Source organism: Phaethon aethereus, assembly GCF_964289735.1.
Source record: "Phaethon aethereus genome assembly, chromosome: 3".
NCBI classification, from domain to species: domain Eukaryota; kingdom Metazoa; phylum Chordata; class Aves; order Phaethontiformes; family Phaethontidae; genus Phaethon; species Phaethon aethereus.
The window spans coordinates 77,077,692-77,099,070 of NC_138576.1; the positions used below are offsets into that span (position 1 = coordinate 77,077,692).

Consider the following 21,379-nt stretch of genomic DNA (forward strand, 5'->3'; position numbering starts at 1 on the left):
GAGCCTCCTGGCTAATGAGATGAGCAGAGAGATGCTTAAGCTGGCAAGAGAAAAAGTCAGAGGAAAAGGGTTTAGAAACCTGTTTCGGTTAAGCAAACCAACAGGCATAATACATGTCCTTACAATTTATCACCTGAGCAACAACCAGTATGTATTTATAATGGACCTGGAGATCCTGGGAATCTCTCATCTCAGTGGAAGGTAGTAGGTAGGGCAGTCAAATGCTGTGTGATACCTGCAGATCTGTGGTGCTCTGATTCTTTGCAGAAGGATGCGTGACTGCCATCACAAAAAATGGATAGGGAGAAAAAGACTCCTTAAAATCCTATAGAATATGCAAGTTTTGCTCAGCTGAAGGTCTCTGGGGAGGGAAGAGAAAAGAAGGAAAAATGGGGGAAGGAGCTCTTAAGCTTTGCTGTCCAGCTTTTCATAGCTCTTCCAGAGATTCCAGCGCTGTCCTTTATGGTTCTTCATTATTTTTTTCTAGGAAGGTTTCAGAAGTAGTGTCATTCATACCTAACATCCGTGACTCCTGAACTGCCTCATGGAGGTGCTAAATGCATGGAGGCTACCTCTTCTGTAGCAGCTCAGCAGAGAATGTCACACGATCTCAGCTCCCTAATATAACGGTCATAAACTGGATTCCTCGGCTGGCTGTAGCTGGAGAGACTGCTGTTGCCAGGAAAGCAGATGAGCTCACATCATCCAACAGTTATTTCAAGTGCTGTGTGCTATGTTTCCTAGCATGGATGTGTCTTAAAATAAGCATCAGTACCTGTGAAGCAGAGGAAATGCAAAACAATTATAGAAATAATGATAGGGGCCAATAAGACTCAACTGAGAATAAAACCCCCTGAATGCATTGAAATAATGTCATGGGGCAGGCAATTATCTCTTTAGAATGTTTTATACTGTAGGAACTGTGCAAGTATTTAGAAGGATGAATGTTAGTTTAGTTACGTTCACAATGAGATAACAGCTTTTTTTGAGTAATGAGGTGGACAGAAATGAAGGTGTAAGATAAAACCTGAACCACTTCAGAACTGAAGACACCTGGGAGTTGTAGAATAAGTTACTCTCTTACTGTCCTCTAGTTAGGGGGGCATTGCGACCAGTGGAGAATATCTTAGTTCCTATTGCTGTTCACCAGCACCCAGCCATCAACAGAATTACACCACAAAACTCACCTTGCAAAGTTGTGGGTGCTAAATTATTCTGGATGATTCAGAGCAGAAGCAGGAAGTGGATCCTATAAACATTTATATATATGAGTAACTGTTCTCCCAAGGTTGTCCCATTGATTTCAGCATGTCTATTATATAAGTGAACTGATGTGTTTATGAATGTTTGCAGGGATTAACACTAAATGAAGATTAAAATTTTCTCATGGCTGCTTGTAACTCCATACAGCTGATGCAACAGCCAGGAACTGCTGGGGTAAAGGAATATGCCAGCTATGCTGCTTTTCTGTGACTATTCTCACTTTATAGAAATAGCTATTGGAAGGAGGAGAGATGGACAGGAGCTGTAGAAGATATCCCTAGGCAGGGAAGTTTGATATAGATCTCACAGCTGTCTTCTGCTGGGATAACGCAGCTGCTGTAAAGTGGATATAGAAAGAATCTCAGATGCACAACCAGATATTTTAAAAGATATAGTCTGGAACTTTTTTTTGTTTTCTGGGCTGATGAAAATAAATGGCATCACTTTAAAACTTTTAATACAAGCAAGTGTTCAAACTTGCAAGATGCTTGAAAAGGCAGGGAGTTGCACACAATGGACTACATTGCACTGTCAGGCACACACAGAAAACAGATGCATATTCTCTGGGTCTACAAACACGGTTTCAGAGGATGGGCCCCAGTTCTTCAGTGGAGCTTCTTTGAACATGAAATTACTATCTTGCATACAAATGCAAACAAGCACTGCAATGATCTTGGTCTTGTTTATAAACATCCCAAGGATGGTCACTGAGTATGTCTATTACACAGTTGAGGAAAGAACTATAGTGTGATTTAGCAGGAGCCAAGCTAGCTTTAAGCAAGTTTACTCTGTTGCTGATAACCAAGTTCAAGTAGCACTAAATTCACGGCAGCTTACTTTCACAAGTCCAAAGTCAGTTCTTGGGGAGACACAAGCTACTGTAGGCAGACTGTTACAACACATGTGTTGACTCAGAAACATTTTCTGCCTCTTTATATCTAAGGACAATCATTTCTATGCCCAGTGTCTAGGTATCTTTGAATACCAGCCAGTGGTTTTAGCTATGCCCAGCTTTACAGACACTAAGCCCAAAGACTAGCTTTACACAGTAAAAGCATACTGCTTTAAGCACAACTGAGGTTTACACTTATGTGGGTCATGCCATTTTAATAATGGCAGAGGCAGCATTACATACAGTTGCTTTTTAGGACAGGAAATGCCAAAAAAAATATAATACCCAGATGAAGTGATAAGACAATAATCCCAGGAACACTTCTGACCTCATGCTACTCTTACTAACAAATACTCCTTTAATAATGATGAATTAATGATATCAAGCCCTCTGTGATCTGACATGCAGCATGTGAGATGACGGTGCTTAGACAGAAATACCCTACCTCCGTCAAGCTAGCTGGCTCCTATTATAGCATGGGTGTTAAACCATGCTGCTGAACAGGCTTTGGCAGCTATCATGCGAGCTTCTGAAGTGAATGAATCACAGTGGTAATGGATGATTGAACAGGGGGTATATACAGCGTGACTCCTTAATTTCTGTCAGAGGTTCACACTTCAAATGAATGGCAGCAAAGCTCAAGTTATACGACACTGAAAACTGAGTTTGGTTTCTTTCAAAAAAACCCCCAGCCTGATCTTCTGTGAAAGCAGTGAAACTGTAGATGGAAGAATCCGCATATTTCCAGGTAGAAATATGTCTTAGTATTTTATTTTGACTCTGAAGTAGCTAGCTGCAATATCTCCGTAAGAAAGAAATGGTGTCAGTTTGTCTTCTAGAGATTAAATGCAGGTATTGTTCATGTTTTACTCTGCATTGCATTGCAGAAGAGCATTTCTAAGCTATGACAAAGAAGAAATGAAAATTCTGTCTTCAGCACATTTAAATAGAACTAGACTAACTATACCTAACAGGCTGCTTTCCAGTGTCTACTGCTTAAAGTGGGACAATGTCTAATTAACTTCACTTTGACTTTTAAACAGCTTTTAGTGGAAATAAAATAAATAATTTACTGGAAGGCAATCTGAATCTACAAAGCTGTTTTTGTCAAGAATTTCATTTTTGCATATGGCTTACAGTGAAGAACCATCTGATTACTATATTTCATTAACTGGTTAAAAAAAGGACAAGTTGTACCGTATTCTGCATAACATTCATAAAGTGAAATAAAAGTTTAGCCTCATGACAGGTACTGGTAAAAAAAAAAAAGAAATATATTCTTATGACATGTTGAATTACCTGCATGGACCCAATCTTTCTTTTTCTTCATTAGTATTTCTTGCATAGAGAAAAGTGCTGTAGAACTCACCAATAACAAAATGCACAGCTGCATGTACAATCCTGTCTGATACTTGTGATGAAATGAGGAGGAAGGAATAACAGAATCTATGCCCCAGGAATAGATAGAAATGTAAAGGGTAGTTGCAGTAGAAATTGAGAAAAAGGTATTTGAAAGACCTCTTTTTGTTACTGGGACGCTGTTGCTGTCTCTTAAATTTTTATTGCAAGTTATAGGACTGCTGATGTAATAAAAGGCATGCTGCTAGAATATAAAGCAATTCCTAAGCAATCTCAGTATCTGCTAAAAATATAAACCCACATGGCTGCTGAGAAAAAGAAGAAAGTTCATCCTTAAAACTTCAGAAAACAGAAGTTAAACTAGAAAAAGTTTATCTATTTTGACACTTGCCTGTTTTTCTTTTTTAAACCTAGAACTTTGGGATCATCATTTTGCCACATCAAGGCAATAAAATCCATTAATATTACTAATGTTTTAATTCAACTTACTGACAGATTAAGACATCATTTATTGTGATGTCTGTTTTAATTTTGTGCTACCTTCTATTCCAGTAGTGGAACCAGAGTGAACAATTTTATGTATCAATTTCCATGCACCTGTGCATATATTTAGATTCATAAACTGACAGTCAGGAAGTCTTTGAAATAAAAAGACATTCCTTAAAAGAACACAAAAATAATTAGAAGAATTTTGTGCATATCAAATGTTGCAAGACTTCTCTAACTTCTTTACGTTTTGTCTTTCCTAAATGTTATCTCTATATAGGCTCTGACAGTCTTATGTCATCTGCTGTTTCCTATACTATCAGCTCCATATATTCTTGTGTCTCTTTTCCCTTCCTTCCAAGTTCTCTGTAGGCCATTCATAAACCTCTTCTCTTACAATTTTCTCCTTGATGCCAGGCACTACGTTGCTCACTATGGCCTACTGCAGACAAAGAAGTGCCATTGTATCACACTTACAGCCTTGCTTTGCTTGGCCAGTTATCTGTAGTTTTAGCATATTCTCTACGGTATACCACAAGAATGTGATGCAACCCGATATACTGGGCTGCCCAAAAGGGAAAGGGGAAGAGGCACGCAGGGGACTTTATTCTAGACCTCCTTGTTTGAGAGGCTGCAGTGAACCCCAATTTGCTTCAGCAAATCATCTTAATATTTATGGAAAGCAGTGGCAGCGGGCAGTCCCCATTTCCACCTTTGCCAAGGGCCCCTGGGGTATCTGCACATCCACACCATCACGCCATCGCATCTGTGGCAAAAGGCAAAATCAGGGGTTTTTTTTTCTAGTTAATGAAATCCCTGTGCCTCAAACATACCACTACACTTATTGTTTTGATTGAAGAAGCAAAGAAGCTGAAAAATTTTGCTGTGATTGCTAAACATGAAGATTTCTCTGCCCTGCAAATAGCTGAAGAGATGGTGTCAGGAGACAATCCATAACCTAGCTGAAAAGAAAGCTAAAAGCCATTGATATGCAATTATTTCATCAATGACATTACGTTTTTCTATTTGCAATCATACTAGAAAAAGTGCATACTGTGAAATAAGCAGCTTTGCCTTAGAGAATTTATGCTTTCATGGAACATGACAAGTAATTGATTAGGTTAGCACTTCAGAATTTCTCATGTTGCCTTTCTTCATCTATAGTTTCTAGGTTTTGTTCACGATGAGAGATTAGTAGGAATGTATTGTCTGTATCTGCCTTTAGAACTGCTTTTCGGTTCTGGGCTCAAGTATTTGACCAAAAATCATTAACATGCTAAATACCACTTTTTTCCATTATATGAGGTAATCTTAAGTAACATAATGCACATAAATGGTGAAATGTCTTGATGTTTCAATGGCATGACTATGAGGGTCATGATAATCCAGGCATTTTTCTTGGCCTATACAAAACGGGGAACTGGCTTCCTGCGTACTGTTATTCATCTGGTCCCACATTTTAATGCACTTATTTATTTAGATGATAAGTGTGTAGTAGAAGTATCTTCTGCATTTAATCTTAAAAAAAAAAAACTTAATTTCAAATTAAGGCCTGCTAAAATCACATCGGTAGAAACTTTTCTTCTTAAACTTAGAGAGATACATGGACAACTTTATGTCATGAACAGTGACTTTACAACGGAACTTTAGTATCAGTCTAGAAATCTGTTTAAATTTCTTGTACAGTTAATTTAATGAAGGAATTGCACATACAGTAGAATCTACCATTGATTCCAGCCCAAGTTCAAACTTCACTCTTCAGAAATAACACACTCTGTTTGTATACACATGCCTGATACCAGGGTTTGCTGCTCTGCTTCCAGTCCTATGAAACAAAAGATGAGGCTCTCTCTCACCAGCTGTAACAATTAAGTAACTCATTTTCTGCCTTTGAGGGGCGTTAACGTTGGTATTCCAGCCAAGCTATAGCTCAGGAAATGGTATTTTTCCTCCTTGTATTTCCAAATGGATAATGTGGCTCCACTTCTCTCTTCAAGGCTGAGAACCAGTGCTGCGGGAGGATTTCGGAAGACCAGGTTTGTAAAATGAAGCAAGTTGCTCCGTAAGCAGCACAACAAGTGATGACTGCTTTGCTTTTTTTTTTTAATTTTCTTTTTGCCTGCAAAGTTATGAGCACCCCTGCACATCCTTCCATGTACCCCCTTTCAAGGGGACCGCGCGGGCCTTTCTTGCCTTTGAACCGCTTGGAGAAGGGGGTGGTAGCCCCAACCTCAGCACGCGTTGGCCATGACGCAAGTAGGCTGCAGGCAGCTGGTACTTGCTGAGGTAAACCATCTTCCTCTCAGTCGTTACATTTTTCTTCTACCCCTGGCTGCTAAAGTCGTGGAAACTTGCAGCATTCCAGACCCCCGGCACCCGTGGCGAAGGGCAGCCGATAACGGCTAACAGCTCTGCCCCGGGTGGGGAGAGAGCCCGGCGCCAGCTGGCGGGGCAGCAGCTCCCGCCGCGCCTCCACCACCGCCTGGCGCCGGAATAAACGCGGCCCCTCCCGGCTACCGGCCCCTCCCGGAGAACCGCGGGGAAACACCCCCCGCGCCCCGAGAGGGAAACGCTGCCGCTTCACAGCGCGCCCCATCCCTGTCGCCTGCAGCGCGGGTCAGGCGCCCCGCCGGCGGGCGCAGCGGGCGTGGGGAGCCCGCGCCTCCAGCCGCTCCCCGCCCGGCCGCGGCGGAGCGAGCGCCTCTGGCTCGGCCGGTCCCTCCTCGCGCGCCGTAGCGATGCTCCCGGCTTCTCTGCCCTCTGAGGCTGCTTTCAAGATGGCGGCCGCGCGGGCGGCTTTGCGCGGCCGGGTTCCTGCAGCTGGGTAGAGACCCCCCCGCCCTTTCCCCTCCTCCTCCGCGCTGCACCCCCGGCGCCGCAGCGGGCCAGGCCGGGTCGCGCACTGGGATCCGCCGCCATGCCGACCTCGGTGCATGCATGAGAGACGTCGCCGCGCTGGTTTCTGCTGCTGCCGCCGCCATGGAGGAACCGCCGCCGCCGGGGAGGTCAGTACCCAGCGCTGCCAAATAGGGAGCTCCGTGCACAGAGCGGCGCGGGCCGCCTGCTGCCAGATTGTGGCCCGGGGCCGGGGGCGTGAGTGCTAGCCGCCCCTGCTGCACTGCGCGGCTGCCGGGGCACGGCGTCCGGAGCGCTGGGACGCCTTTGTAACCTGCCCACCCCCTCGCTCCCTTCGCGGTGAAAAGGCTCCGGCTGCTGCCGCTGCTGTTTCTTCTTCAGCGCGTCTGTAAAACGCCCACCGAGCGAGCAAGTGCTTCGATAAGAAATCTCTAGTGGCTGCGGTGGGTAAGGCAGTGTTTTGTGGGCACTTTGCAATTAAAAACAAATCGTTTCCTTCCCCCGTCCCCCCCCGGGTGAGCAGCAGGAGCAAACGGGTGTTTCGAGGGCAGCTTTTGCCGGCGGCTAAGCAGCGTGCAGAGGGGAGGGGGAGAGGCTGCCGGAGCCCCCCGCCAGGCTGGTCAAGGGTAACCTGCGCTGGCTGCCTGGTGAACTGCAGTGATAAAAACACTGCCTTCTGGAGGGGTGCCCCCCCTTTATGGCAGCCGCAGTTAAAACCAAGTAGTTTGGTTCTCTCTGGCGCACCGATAAAACAGCAGGATCGTGGAGTATCGCTGCTGGCAATGTTGCAATCGATATTTGTCAGAAGACACAGGTTTAAAAAAAAAAAAAAAAAACAAACCCAAAACTCTTCCACAAAGAGGGCTGGCATTATGATGCCTCGAGCTTTTTGCAACTGCTGTTACCTCCTGAATATGCTGACCTGCAGATTGGCTTTTTGCAAGTCTCCATCTGTGCCCTGTTGAGAGATGGGGATGCGAATTACTTCATGGTGTAGTGTTTCCAACTGGCTGTATAAGTGTTGCATAAGTCCAAGTTATTAATTCCCTGGCAATTATTTCTCCTTTTAAAATAACATCCTGTTGATGCACTTCACTTCTCACTAGGAGGCATTCAGGAAGCGTTTTTTTAAAACGCTTGTGTGATCGATTAGTACTGTAAGGCAGTAGTCGAGCATGTTGTATTCCAGGTGTGCTATTCCAAAAAGCTTCATGCTGTCATGTTCCTGAGATCATTCCTGGATATTGCAAGCTACTGTTTTGTGCTGAGAGAATAAAAGGGAAGTGGTGATGCACTCCAGTTTGGATCGAGACTGTGGAGTTGAACAATGTCTGGTTTGAGTTTTCATTAATGTGTTTTAATGCTTTGTTTTTCTTACGTCATGAGAATGTCAAAAGCAGAAGGTGTATAACAGTTAATTAGATTTAACAGAAATATTATGACATACAAATGGCAGTAGGGTAACTGAGTTCGTAAGCTTCCAAGTTCTTTTTTACAGTATCTTCAAAGAGTAATAGTGCAGGTTAAGCAGAAAAGGATTTAAAATTGAGTTTGTACAACAGCGTGACCTTAGCTTGGGCTGTCTTCATGTAGAAGAGTAATCTGTAGTGCCTGAATGGAAAACACCCAGGCATTTCCTGTCTAGGGCCATTTCTGACCTCTGCTGGATTCTGCTTATTAAGAGACAGTTTATGTGAGTCGGATGTGGGTGTGGATAGTGTGGTGGCAACTTTACCCAGCAAATGAAAATTGAATTAGTTATTTCGGAGTAAGCTGGTGGGTGGGAAGGAGATGTCTCAAAACAATTAGGTAGCCTTAATTTGTGTAGGGTAATGCATGTACTCCACTGTGATTCACTTTTATGTGTACTTTGTGTATCAACTTCACATCTGCTTTAGAATAGAACTGCTTTTCTAGCTTTATGTAGCACGTGTTTGTTCTTAGAAGTAATAAAAGAGTAAAATACCTAAAGCTTTTTCAACATGATTGAAGTTGATTTAAATTTTGGAGTTATTAGGTGTTCCATCTTGGGGCTGTGAGGTCACAGTCTTTTTGGAATCAGTGAGACTGTATGCAGGCTTGGGAATTTGAAATCCATTTTGTGGCTGATAGCTTTTAGTCCTGTTGGTAGACTATGAATGTGTTTTTATGATAAAGAGTTCTTTTGGCTAGCACTGAAGTGCATTGGTATAATGCATTCTTTTTAAGTTAAATTTAATTCTGTTGGAGAAGTACTTAGTCCTTGTCATTAGCAATATATCTACATTTGTTTAAAAAAAAGAAAATTTATTGATTTATTATTGTAAGACTGCCTTGTGTGGTGGAAATCTGTCTTCATGTAAGGATTCTGTGTCTTGTCAGAGTATAAATGCAACAGTACATTTTGTAAATCTAAGGCAAGCATACAATATAATCATGGCTTTTTTTTAAATTACGCAGTCCTTAGTCCAAAGCATTTGATTGAGAATCCCTCTCCAAAAGCAAACTGTTTTTCATATGTCTTGTTTCTTTCTGGTAACATATACTTTGGGGTGGGGAGAGAGGGGAAGCAGCTCTAAACTGAAAAATACTCAGGGAACCTATTGAGCAGATGTTGATTTTGAGATAGTGTTGCACTTGGACATTGGACAGCCTGCAGTGGTTATGGATAAATGAAAAGATATTACTGAAATGTTTTGGGAAGAATTCACATTTAAGTACCAGTCCTTGTAACAAAGCAAACAAAGCTTTCAAGATAAGATGTTACCACTTAGATAATTTAGAACTCTAATTAAAACGGGTACATGTTTAGTGCTTCTTGATTATGGCCTATAGGCTTTAAATGTTCTGAGCCCAATTTCAGGCTTTCTCAAGAATTTTCTGGCACAAAATCCACTATAGAGAAAAATGAGGCCTTAAGCATTTCTTTTGTTGGGATGCCAATTTTGGTGGCACTGCAAAGGCAAGAAGAGCCGTAGGGCTACTCTAACTTGTGCAGTGATTGCTTGTAACCCTCTTTTTTCTCTTGGCATACATCCAGTGCAAGGGGTGAAGGAAGGAGCAGAGCTGTGAATAAAGCAGGACAGAATTGTGAATGATGTGGAGGCTTCCTCTGCATGGGGCATTTTTCAGTGGTCTGTCTATCAGATTTCTTGGCTCTATGATGACAATGAATTGGGCTGTCAGTCTGCAGCATCTGTTGTTTGGGGGAAGCCTGAGGTCATGTCATGAATTGTGCTCAAACTATTTTTCTGTTTGCCAAATTATCTGTATGACTGATAGTGTATCAGCAGTGAAAGAGTTTAAAATTATTTTATTAACTTAGGATCATAGCTTCAGTGGGAAAAATGATTTAAGTGTATAGAGTTTTACCATCTTTTTTTTTGTTATTATTTTTTAATGCATTTAAATGAGGTAAGATGTAATCTCTATTCTTCATGTGTTGCATTTTCTTGTTTACATGTGCAAGATTGGGATGAATGACTGATTGCTCCACCTACGCACAAATGCACACGAAGTGCTAGTTGAGATGTCTTTGGCATTTGTAGCAGCAAGGATTAGTCTGCGTTGTGTGGCTGCTTGAGTTGTTTTTATGTCTGTTAATTAGTGCTGTCTGTGTCAAGGTTGGTTTTACTATTATGTAAGCTAGTGATATTGGCCCTTGTGGAATGCAAACTGTGCTGTGATGGAAAACAGATCTACTGAGTTTAAAGGAAAGGATAAGGGATATGCAGTAATTTTTATTTTAGGGAGCTAATTGGGATTTTTAGAGGCTTATATAAAGATTTGGCTTCCATGACAACATTTCTTAAATTATATACAAACCATTCTTTTAAACTGCATCTAAAATAGATTTAGAAGACCATTTTTTTAATACTACCCACTGCTAGTCAAGTAGTATGTTGACCTCTGTCAGCACAGGAAGATACGGGTATCTTGGCTCATATTTCTTCAGCTGTGTGGTTGGATTTGCTGTTGTATATGCCATTTATCTTTGCAGGGCTGTTGCTTTCCTTAAGTTTTCTTCTGCTCTCAAGTGTTAACTGCATTGATGCTATGTTCAGCCTGTAATCTGTTAACTAAATAGCTTTTGAATTTTTAAAAATGTCTTAGAAGCTTTTTCATTTAAAGAGCTGGTAATTGTCCCATGCTCATCCTTGGCCAACTGCAAACATAAAGCCAAACTGGAATGTTTGCTCTTAACACCTGAGTTTGAGCATTACTGAGTTGTCAAATGTTCATTCATGTCCACTCTAAGAAACCTGTATGTAAAATCACATCAGCTTATTGTGAACCTTGATTAGGTTTATTCTGGATCCAGACAAGATGGGATGTAACTTTATTGCCCTGATGAATGTCTCCTGCTGTCACGGGGTAGAAAGAGGAAATTCATTCTGTTCCTTCTGTGTCCTGCTAACATTTAATGATACTGACTGTCATGTGTTGCTTTCTAATGTGGTATATACACATGATTTATTCTGCCCTCAGTTTATGTGTGCTGCTGGCTTACTTGCTGATGGCTTCTTTGAGAACAGTTACTTGTAAAGGTTTTTACCATTTTAGCTATGAAACATCCATCCAGTAAGTGGTAACAAGGCCACAGTTACATACGCTTCTGTTGCTTCGACTGCACCGTAGAGCTCTCTGTGGGCATGTCCATTGAGCATTTGGGATGCTCCAGATAGTGGAGATTGCCTGGGTTTTCCAAAGATTGTGGACTAGTAGTCCATCATCCAGTGCTTAGGCACCAGCTTCCACTAAAACCATACCTAATTTTAATGCTTCACTTTCAGGGTTCTTAACAGACTTTGACTTCATCTAAAAGATGAACTGAAACTGTGGGATCAAAACCAGTTGGTAGCTTATTCTTATCTAAGAGTGGAACTTTCTGCTGAAGTTTGTGCATGGGAGAGTGGGGGAAGAATGGCTATTACAGATCTTGTTATCTTTTATCCTAGGTCTGTGTCTTTCCCAATTTATCAGTGTTATATATGATATATTTATAGTTGAGGCTAGCAGCCTAATGCTTTCTCTCATAGTATCTCTTTTTCCAGTAGTATGTAATTTTTCCTGGTGTGGCTTAGGTTTTCCTGAAAATCCATCCAGATTTGGTAGTTTAGATTTTTCATAAGTAGTTCTTCATTAAATGTACTTTGTTTTTTGGGTGTGCAGCTGATTTTTGCAGGTGCCAAGAACCTAACTACAGCACTTATCCTTTGAATTTATACTGTGCTGTGTAATGCTCAACCATCTTTACTTTAGTGATGAAGAGATATTTCAGAGCTTCTCATAAAAAAAAAAAAAAGGTGCTGTTCTTGGTAATTTCAGTTTAAAAAAAAAAAAAAAATCTTTTTCCCAAAGATGAGTTAGGATATAGTTGGTGCTGAAAAAGTAGCACTAAGGATGAAGCATGGTGACCGAAACCAATTAATATTTTGATACTAGTTGTTCTGGGGCATTGAAGAGAGCTGGATACTAGCTGGGCTGGGTGAAGCTCTCTTAGCTCCTGTTTCTACAGTTCTAACCTTTCATCCACTTGCAGCCTCACCTGGTAGGCTTAAAATGTGGATGTGGAAACCTGATAAACCCATCATCATTTTCACACTTTTTTACACATTATAGAGCAATATCAGAATTAAATAAGCCTGTTGTTCTTTCTTATTGAAATAACATATGGCGTAGTTTTAATCAAGTAATCTATTTGTGAATGGGAGAAAAAAGCTCACAGCTGAATGTACATGCAGATTCTGTAAATGCTGTTGTGTCATAATCCAAATTTGCATGAAAACTTAAAATAATCCAATATGTAAAAATCAGTTAACCTTTCTCCATTTCCAAATTTACTAGTAAAAAAGAACAGAAAGTTCTGATTATTATTTTTGTCTGAGATGGGAACATGAAGAACTGCCAAAACTGTTATAAGAGCTCTATTTTATTTTTTTTTTAGTACTTATTTCTAGTTGCTGTAACTTGCAGAAGAAAAATTACTTCCTTAGATCACATAAATAGGTCTCAATAGCTTTTATGTCTGCTTGCAATAGAAAGATAGATGCATACTAATTTGCATTTTGCTTAATTTATTTTCAACTCATTGTTCGACAATTTCTGTCTTTTTGAAGTTTACCGTATTTTTATAGTAAGTCAAAAGGTGCTTCAATACCCCTCTGCTGTTCCAATAGCCTTTGTTACGTTTTTCTGTGACTCTGTCTTTCTGTTGTAAATGTATTAATCAAGTATTTAGAAGCTTCTGCCGAAGAATAGAAGAGAATTTTGGGAAAAGTGTCAAAAGTATTAGTAATTTACAAGACTGACTGTGGTAGTTCCCAGATTTTGAGAGGCAGATTTTGTTTTAATTTCTCTCTTAAAATAAATGTTGCTAGTCAGTACAGTAGTGCTGTAAGGAACTTTGAAATGGGGGGAACTGGCTACAGTCAGACATGTACTTGAGGTCTACTGTAGAAATCAAGTGTCTTCACACTTTGCTGGGTGCTTCTGTTCTAATTACACAGCTTAACTGAGAGTTGTGGAGGGAAAAAGATGTCACTGGGAATCAACTAAAGATTAACTGTTTAGCTCTATGCTTTACATTAGTCTTTTCCCCAACAATGAGGTTTTTTCCTTGTAGATTTCTGTAGAAATAGAGGTTCTATCACAGTGAAGTCTTGCTACAAACCACTGTTGATCTTGCAGCAGAAATGCTTGCTTTGTACCTCTCTCAGGCCTTAGCTGATCTGGGATTTATTATACTTGGTGCTTAACTGTTAGCAGGGCTGTTGTAGTGTAAACCCATGGTTTGCAAGCAGGTGGCAAGATGTAGGTCAGGGCTTCGTAGCAGCATTGTATGTTTGCATTTGTGCAGCCATGTTCCAAGTTAGTCTTCAAAGATAAACAGGGTGTAAATAGTGAGCAAAGCATGGCTACTACATAGGGCTACTATTACATTCTGATTATTTACTAATGAAGTTTTGGTGTTTCTGTAATTTTTTCTATGTTGATGAGCCCTTGTTCATAGGTTAATTTATAAATAAGCTACTAGAATTCTGTAATTCAGTCAGTTCTTGGTAGTGATTACAGGTATTACCTTAAGCATCTTCCTGCCCAAGTGTTTTGCTTTTATCACTGCTGCAAGTAAAAAGTTGCATTAGTTTTGCAGTCAACCCAGACTAGAAATTACTGTTCTCATCTCCTAACAACCCTCTCTTCCCCACCTCAACAAGGAATATCTGCCATATGAAACTTGCTAGCATAACATTAAGTACATTTGGTTGCCTAATCAAAATTGAAGTGGTTGCAGTTGCAAAAATCCTGCTAACAAAGGCATTCCAGCTAAGCTGGGTTGTTTCGGCAGCACCAGTGAAGAGCCAGGGTTGGTACTTTCAGTTATACCTGTGCATCTTGGGGGCTGGTGACTTCTGGCAAAGTGTCAGTGGAAAGCAGAAAGGACAGTCATCTTATAAACTGCTTCAGTTGCAGCTAGAAGAGGGTGTCTGAGGGCACGATTTCACATGACGCTCAACGTGTTGAAACAGTAGGTTGCTTTCTTCCCCCTGGTCTCTCCTCGAGAGGAAGCCAAGCTCCTTCACTGCATTCCTTCTGGATCTAGCAGTCATGTGTCTGTAGAGTTTTCACTTCAGCTGATTGATCTTATGGGTAACTGATGCACCAAAAAATTAATGTGTGTTTTTCCCCATCAAACTGGTGACTGAGCTCACATGATTGTTGGCTTCTGTGCAGAGGGGGCAGGGATGTGCAACCTGAGAGACAAGAGGTGTGCTGGAATAGGTTCCCTTTTTCGTGTCAGCTTACTGTGACTATAGTCTTGGTGATTTCTGAGGCTCTTTACTTCATCCCGGTAGAAAATTCTGTGAATAAGCTTCATTACATTTCATACTTGATTTTAAAAGTTTTTTACTATTACTTCATGTTTTTTGTGTTCTTATAAGCTTCTCTGCTGTAAGCTTTCTAATGTAAAATTTGCACCTGCAGACTTACTTGTTGAAAGATGCAAGTGCTTTTTTTCAGTTAGCTTCAGCAGTAAATGGTAAAATTCTTCTAATTTTAATGAGTTTCAAGGTTTGTTTTTTCCTACTCATTTTAGCCTTGACGTTGCTGTGCCTTGCATAATACCTGCTTTTGTGGTTAGAGAAATCGATGAAAGGTTGAATGTGACCCTCATAAATATTTACATCTTCGCTTTGAGAAGAGATGAGAAATGGATGTGTTTAACTAGATAGCATTAGCCACCTCCTGTAGAAATGAATAGTTCAGATGTAAGGGTGATCATAGGGATACACAAATTGAGTTAGAGAAGCATGCTTGAAATACAGGTCCTGAGAAATCAAAGGAGGTAGCGATCTTGCTTTTTACTTACTGACTGAAGGAAGAGTTGCAAGGGCAGCAAGTCCTTTGGAGAATAATGTTTTTGTTTTGTGCTTCCTCCCTGCCTTTTTTATACAGCCTTCATGCCAGAAGAGATGATATTCTGAAGTTCCTCTTTTCCACTATGAGAATGCTGTTAAGTGTTTTTCTGACAGGTTTTATTGTCAAGTTAAGCTATACAGATGCCTCTTTATTTAGAGTAAGGTAATGTCTACAAGATCCTTGTGAGCTGGAAACTTGGAATGTCAAAACTCTTGTTACTGCTTTCCCCTTTAGCTCAAAGTTGCTTTCAGTGCTTTTTGTTCTACTGGTGGGATGTGGCATGGGTCTGTGTGCTCTTGTTCTCTCTAAAATTTGGGAAGGTAGCAGACAACATGCTCCTTCCAGTTCCTTACCCCAAAACATGGGTATTCACTTGTCAAGCAGTAATATTTTCCAAAAATAATAGAAGTTGTTTTTTTATCAGGAGGAAGCTGATTCAGGCCTTAATACAGATGCGGTGCTTTTTACAAGTTTGATTGTAAAACTTGCCCTTCATAATTTGAAGACTTTTCTGTTCCTATAAATTTTTTCACACTAGAAGAACTTTAAGGAGGGGCTGTATCTGCAATTTGTCTTCATGGTAGTGGTTCTTGTTAAAAAAAAACCCTGAAACTTGATGTTTTCCTATAGCTTACCCAAATTATCTTAAAGATAACAAATTAAAAAGCCAGACATGTCATTAGTTTCCAGTCAGGTTTAATTATGTTAAAAATCTTATCAAGTATATTACCAAGTTTGTAACAGTAAGTCCTGTTAATATGTTGACAGCAATCAGAAGTTTTTGGTGACTAAGATTTAATGTTGGTTGCGTGGAAATGCTGAGCTCAGGCATATGTGATTCAAATACAAATACAAGGTCAAGTATCTTCATTACTCTATGTCAGTATTAGGTTTTAATGTGAACAATTTTATTTTACTGTCTCTGGAGGTATAGTCACAATAGGAATACGTGATATGTACACCATTTAAATGTCCATGCTAGTTGCAGAATTTTTGTATCTTGCTAACCAGGCTAATTTTTTCCTCCGTAAGCACTATGCCAGATTTACACTGGCTGTATTTAGTCAAAAGTACAGTTTTACTTGTTCAAATTGTGAGCAAATTCCTGCTCCTCTGTAATAAAGAATAAAATCATGAAAAAACCTCAAGTTTTTTTCCCTTGCTTTTTACTGAAGGCTTCCTCAGAATTGCACTTACAGCCCTTCCTTAATCCTTTAACAGTGATTAAAAAATAGGAGTGTGTGATACTTTCCTAGTGTTGGAATGTGACGCTAGGAGTTTACACCAGATAGCAGTTCTGTACTTCAGCAGAACTTCAATTCATCTCATCTTAATTTGTTTTCCTGATCAGGTTGTCTAATCCTCAGTCCTAGTTTCCCAAAGTGCTACATATTGATTAATGAATTTCCTTCCTTGTCCTGTTGGTCCAGGAGTACTGTCACATAATCCTGTGCTACGCGGCTAAAACGAAACCCAGTGCTGCCCCACAGGAGTGAGAGCTGCTGATTCCAGAGTTGTGTGTGGTGGTTAGCAGCTCTAACTGGATACCATTTTGGCTTTCAGTTTTAACCGATGCAGAGATGGTTACCTAAAACTCCTGTTTGCTCTTTGCGTTACCAGCCGCTGTGGGATGATGACAATTTGCAGTTACGTTCTTGTCAGAATATTGTTTATCTTTGAAATAGAATGGTTGCAACTACATTTAGGGAGAGCTACCTTAGCTTTGAAAACATTTGATTGGCAATGTGTAGTGCCTGTGTTTTCTGCTCCCTTAGCTAACTGAGGGTGTACATTACTAAGAATAGGCTAATGAAGCTTTGCCTTCCTACGTACTTAATTATTACAGTGAATCCCTGTTAAAGAGCATGTATTTGAAAAATAGATGCTCTGCCTTTAAAACAAAGGCACCGAGTGTCAAGAGCAAGTACTTGGTAATTTGGTAGTGGACCTTGTATGGATCTTGCAGTTCTCTGTGTGGAAATGGCAGGGTCCTGTAGGAAGTGTTGGGAAAGAGCTGTACTGATGTATGAATGGTGTCATGTCTTTGAAACTGCAGGAAGCTGTTTACGGCAGCAGCCTGTGGAGCGCGCAGCTTCCTAACTGTAGTGGTAGGTGATTATCCTGGCTACTGTGTTGTACTTGCCTAACTCAGATTTATTGCGATGTGCTTGTAGTCCAGGCAGTTGACCTCTGCTGCTCTGATTCCCAGCAAGCTTTTAAGCTGTGTGTGGGATGATAAGCAGTGGCCGAACCAGAGTTAATTATGTAAGTGCCTAATACATTTGAACTCCTGCTTATGAGGATCAAGGGTAGCTGATATAAAGGGAAGATTAAAGAAAAAAACTTTCCCCCATACAGCTGTCATAGTTTTTAGCATGGCCTCTTACTATTGGTTGTTACAAACTTTGAAAGTTTGAATAATGTTTCAGTAAATTGCAAACAGATTATACTCAGAAATCATACTCTTCAGTGTGGCTTTAGCCTACTTAATTTTAACATGTCCCTGTGTGATCTTCAGTGGTCTTTTCATGTGTTTGTTTATTTTTAATGAAAAATTACTGTATTTTTTCCAAAGGCTCATGGCCTTTATCAACAGCAGCAGTTACCAGACTTTTTGCTCCCTGTCCTGCTGCTTCAAATTTCATACCTCAATTTTCCCCCTCGCCTAGTTTTGTTTGCAGGCCTTTGGAAATCTGGAAGATGTATTTTAGTTTTAATGACTGAGCTGGAATTGTAGATGCATTGCCAATACTTTGACTCAGTAAAAAAAAAAAAAAAAAAAAAAATCCTGTTGTCATCTACATATGCAAATTGAAGAAACTAATATTCTGTCTCTTCAGATTCTGGCTGAAATGTACCCTTGTGTATCATACAGTAGTTACTTGTTGGAAGCATTCTTGGTTATTTTTTGTTGCATTTCAGAGCTGTGAAGGTGTTTTGTTTTGGCTTGGGTTTTTTTTGCCATACTGCTCTGGCAGCTTTCCCAATATTCCTGATTTATGCATCCTGGCTACAGTCTCTTCTATATTCCTAGGGTAAAATTGATGAGAAGCATTTTATTCATTAGAATTGAGGCTAGGACCAGCCTGTACGTAACCAGAAGCTGTGCACTTCTGGTTTTCCTCCTCAGCATTGGGTTTAAACTGTCCTTGGCAAATAGTAAGTTCAGTTGTCACACTTCTAGCTTTCACTTTTTGGGTGTGTGGCTAATTAAGATTACGATGGTTTTCACTGGTTGTGGGGGAGAAAACCTGCAGTTCTTCGTAGCAAAGAAGAAATTAGCTTTGATTAATGTTTCCCAACTCTGGTTGCAACAGTATTTAGGAACCAACAATGCTGTGTAATAACCAATACTATAATCTGATTTAGATTTGCCAGCAGTGCATTTTATAGGTTTGCAGATTTAATTAGTCTGTGGTGAGGTCATAAAAGTAAATAGCACACAAACATTACAAATGCTATGTCAGTAATCTGTTAAAATTATAACTGGTTTTAATACCAGAGGGTTCCTGCTGATGATCATGTGTCTGATGTCATCTGTGTGAGGAAAAATTGATACCAACATGACTAAGCTGATGCAGTTGCTTTAGTTCAGACCCTATCTATCTAGTGCGCTGTTGTACTGGTTGTAAGGCTTACTGTTGTAAGGCTTTCACTGGTGAAACTGAGTGTTTGTCTTCACTGGCATTGATTTGAGCTCTAAGTTGAGGTACAGTCTTTGCACACAAACCCTAAACTGAGAGCGTGCTCAATTTTTAAACTTGAGTTGCAGCCTGTGCCTTCCTCCCTCTAAGCAGAACAGCGAGCTCCAGGTAGGTCATCTCATCAGCTGCTAACAAGAGTGGTTCTGTAGAGCATGATTACTGTTCTGTGATGTGATTCCTTGTGCTGCATGTTATGTGATAAACCTTCTATGGCTGTTAACAAGTTAAAGAACAGCTGACTAAATTAGCCTGAGGGAAAAAAAACAACCACCTTGAATGTTGAGGAAGTCGTACTGGATCCCACTGTATAGGTGTGTGTTGTTGTTCAGGTGTGAGATTGGAGGGTGTTTTGAATACTTGTGGACTTCATATCCTCTCATCAGATGTAGCAAGAATTAAACAAGGTGCTGACTGTTGCGGAAAGAACCAGCTTATGGTCTTTAAAGATCAGTTCAGTTAGCCTGGTGAAGGGGTTTGATCGTGATACTCTTAGAAGACATTACTCAAAAACAAAAGGAAAACAGTGTTTTCACTGGTCTCTTATAACAAGGTAAATTGTCCTAGTTTAAAACTGCCTTGGAACTGAGACCTAGTGCGAGTGCCATAGGATCCGCTCTGCCAGGCCCTGCAAGAGCATCAGCGCCCCACCCCGCGCCTTGTCAGGCCAGTGAGATCACTGAAAAAATAAATAGTTCCATAAGCACTGGAACTAATGACTTCTTTTTTCATGTGGTTTAGTCTCTTGTGGTTGATTTGTCTTTGGCAAAATCAGAAGGGTGTGCTTTGCCCAAAGCTTTTTCTGCAGTTGGGCTGTTTGCAAGAGTCCCTGGGAATAAAATTTTTCTGGCGTCCAAAAAAACGTAAACTTGTGTTCTGCTTTCCCAGTTCAGCATTTACAAGATCCTTTTCTGTTATTTATCTACCTGTTTTCACAAGATCTGTAGGAAGACATTAAGAGTTCCTTGTTATATTTGGCCAATAGTGGTTAATTAAATCAGATAGTTAGAAGACACACAAACAGCGTCATGTCCCAAGCCAAGGAAACTAGACTAAAAGTATTGGTGATTCTGTGTGGTTGTCACTATGGCCAAATTCACTGTAGGGCTCTCCTGAGACTACAGGTGGTGCCTTGGCACCAGTGGGGAGTGGTGGCGATGAGAGGACTGTGCTGGGGTAATGGGTCCCATATTCTGTGAGAGGGCAGAGTTCTTGGTGTCACTTTGAGCTCCAGCCTATCCATGGGATTCTGTCAGTGCCTTGGCATCACCTGGGTGTTTCTTCTTAGGTAACCTCTAAAGTTTATCTATGATAGTTGGTGAACTTGCCTGCTACCTTCTTAATGCTGTAATGTGAGAACAGTTTCACACACTAAATGTTTTTTGTGGCTTTGCAGAGAACGTAACTGTTCTGCACGTTGAGGTATTTATTTCTGTTTATAGCTAAAGACAAAGAAAAAGTCAAGTATCTGATTTTTTTGTTTTGTTTTGTTAGCCTTACTGCTCTTCTACTGTCTGGCAATATTCTGGCATATTTCTTCCTGCAGACACTCAGACTACTCCACCAAAGCACGAATAACATTCCTCGTCTGCCTCAAAAATAGTAGCAAGCAAAACGTCATTTGTGATTCGAGTGAAATTGCAATTATCAGGTACTGATGCTAGTCTTGCGCTGTCTGATTTAGGTCAAATGTTTCTTTGCCTCCATGTCTTTTACTAGAGTCAAGATGGTGTTATTTGCACGCCTGCTTCAGAAATATATGTGAGGGGATGGAGGCAAACACTGCATTTTTTTCCCTCCTCAGAGCTAGTTAGTGGTGCGTGTCCTCCCAAATGTATGTTAAGGCAAGAGAGTTCCATGTATGGCACAAGTGGGGAGTGGTGATGAGAGGGCTGTGCTGGGATAATGGGTCCCATATTCTGTGAGAAGGCAGAGGTCTTGGTGTCACTTTGAGCTCCAGCCTATCCATGGGATTTGATCAGTTAGGGACTTTTTTTTGCCTTGGAGTCCTCTCTTCCTTCCCTTTTTCTCCCATCTCTATGCTTACTGTAGTTAGATAAGCTCAGATGTGTATAAAGGGATAGTGAGAGGTTGAAACCCTGTCCTGCTGCCTTCTACTTTCGTCTGAAGCCAGAACTGACCAGAGGATTGTCATTATTTTGTGAGGCTTTTTTAACATTGTGAAGAATTCAAATCATATGTTATTGTTGGGGCAATGATACAGTTCACAGATTGTCTTAAAATAATTTATTTCCATGTATGAATTTGAAATTTCCTTAATATGTCAGAGAGCAGCATAAAATGTACTGAAGTTCAGTTGTTCCATCTGAGAGTAATGACATCGTTGCTGTGTGTCACTTGATCATGCAGAGGAGATCCAACTATTAGTGGTATTGTGCCCAACTGCCACTCTACTGAAGTA

At 40.6% G+C, this 21,379-nt stretch overlaps 1 protein-coding gene across 1 annotated transcript in view; it reads left to right on the forward strand.

Annotated features, from left to right (window-relative positions):
• Nucleotides 1–6,937: 6,937 nt before the first annotated feature.
• The window catches only part of MAP3K4 (mitogen-activated protein kinase kinase kinase 4), a gene marked incomplete at both ends in the record, with an annotated part of 72,793 nt that continues 58,351 nt past the window's right edge, over nucleotides 6,938–21,379 (forward strand). Inside the window, one exon of the mRNA XM_081998559.1 lies at nucleotides 6,938–7,005. Coding sequence (XP_081854685.1) covers nucleotides 6,938–7,005 — 68 coding nt within the window. The remainder of the gene's footprint in view (nucleotides 7,006–21,379) is intronic.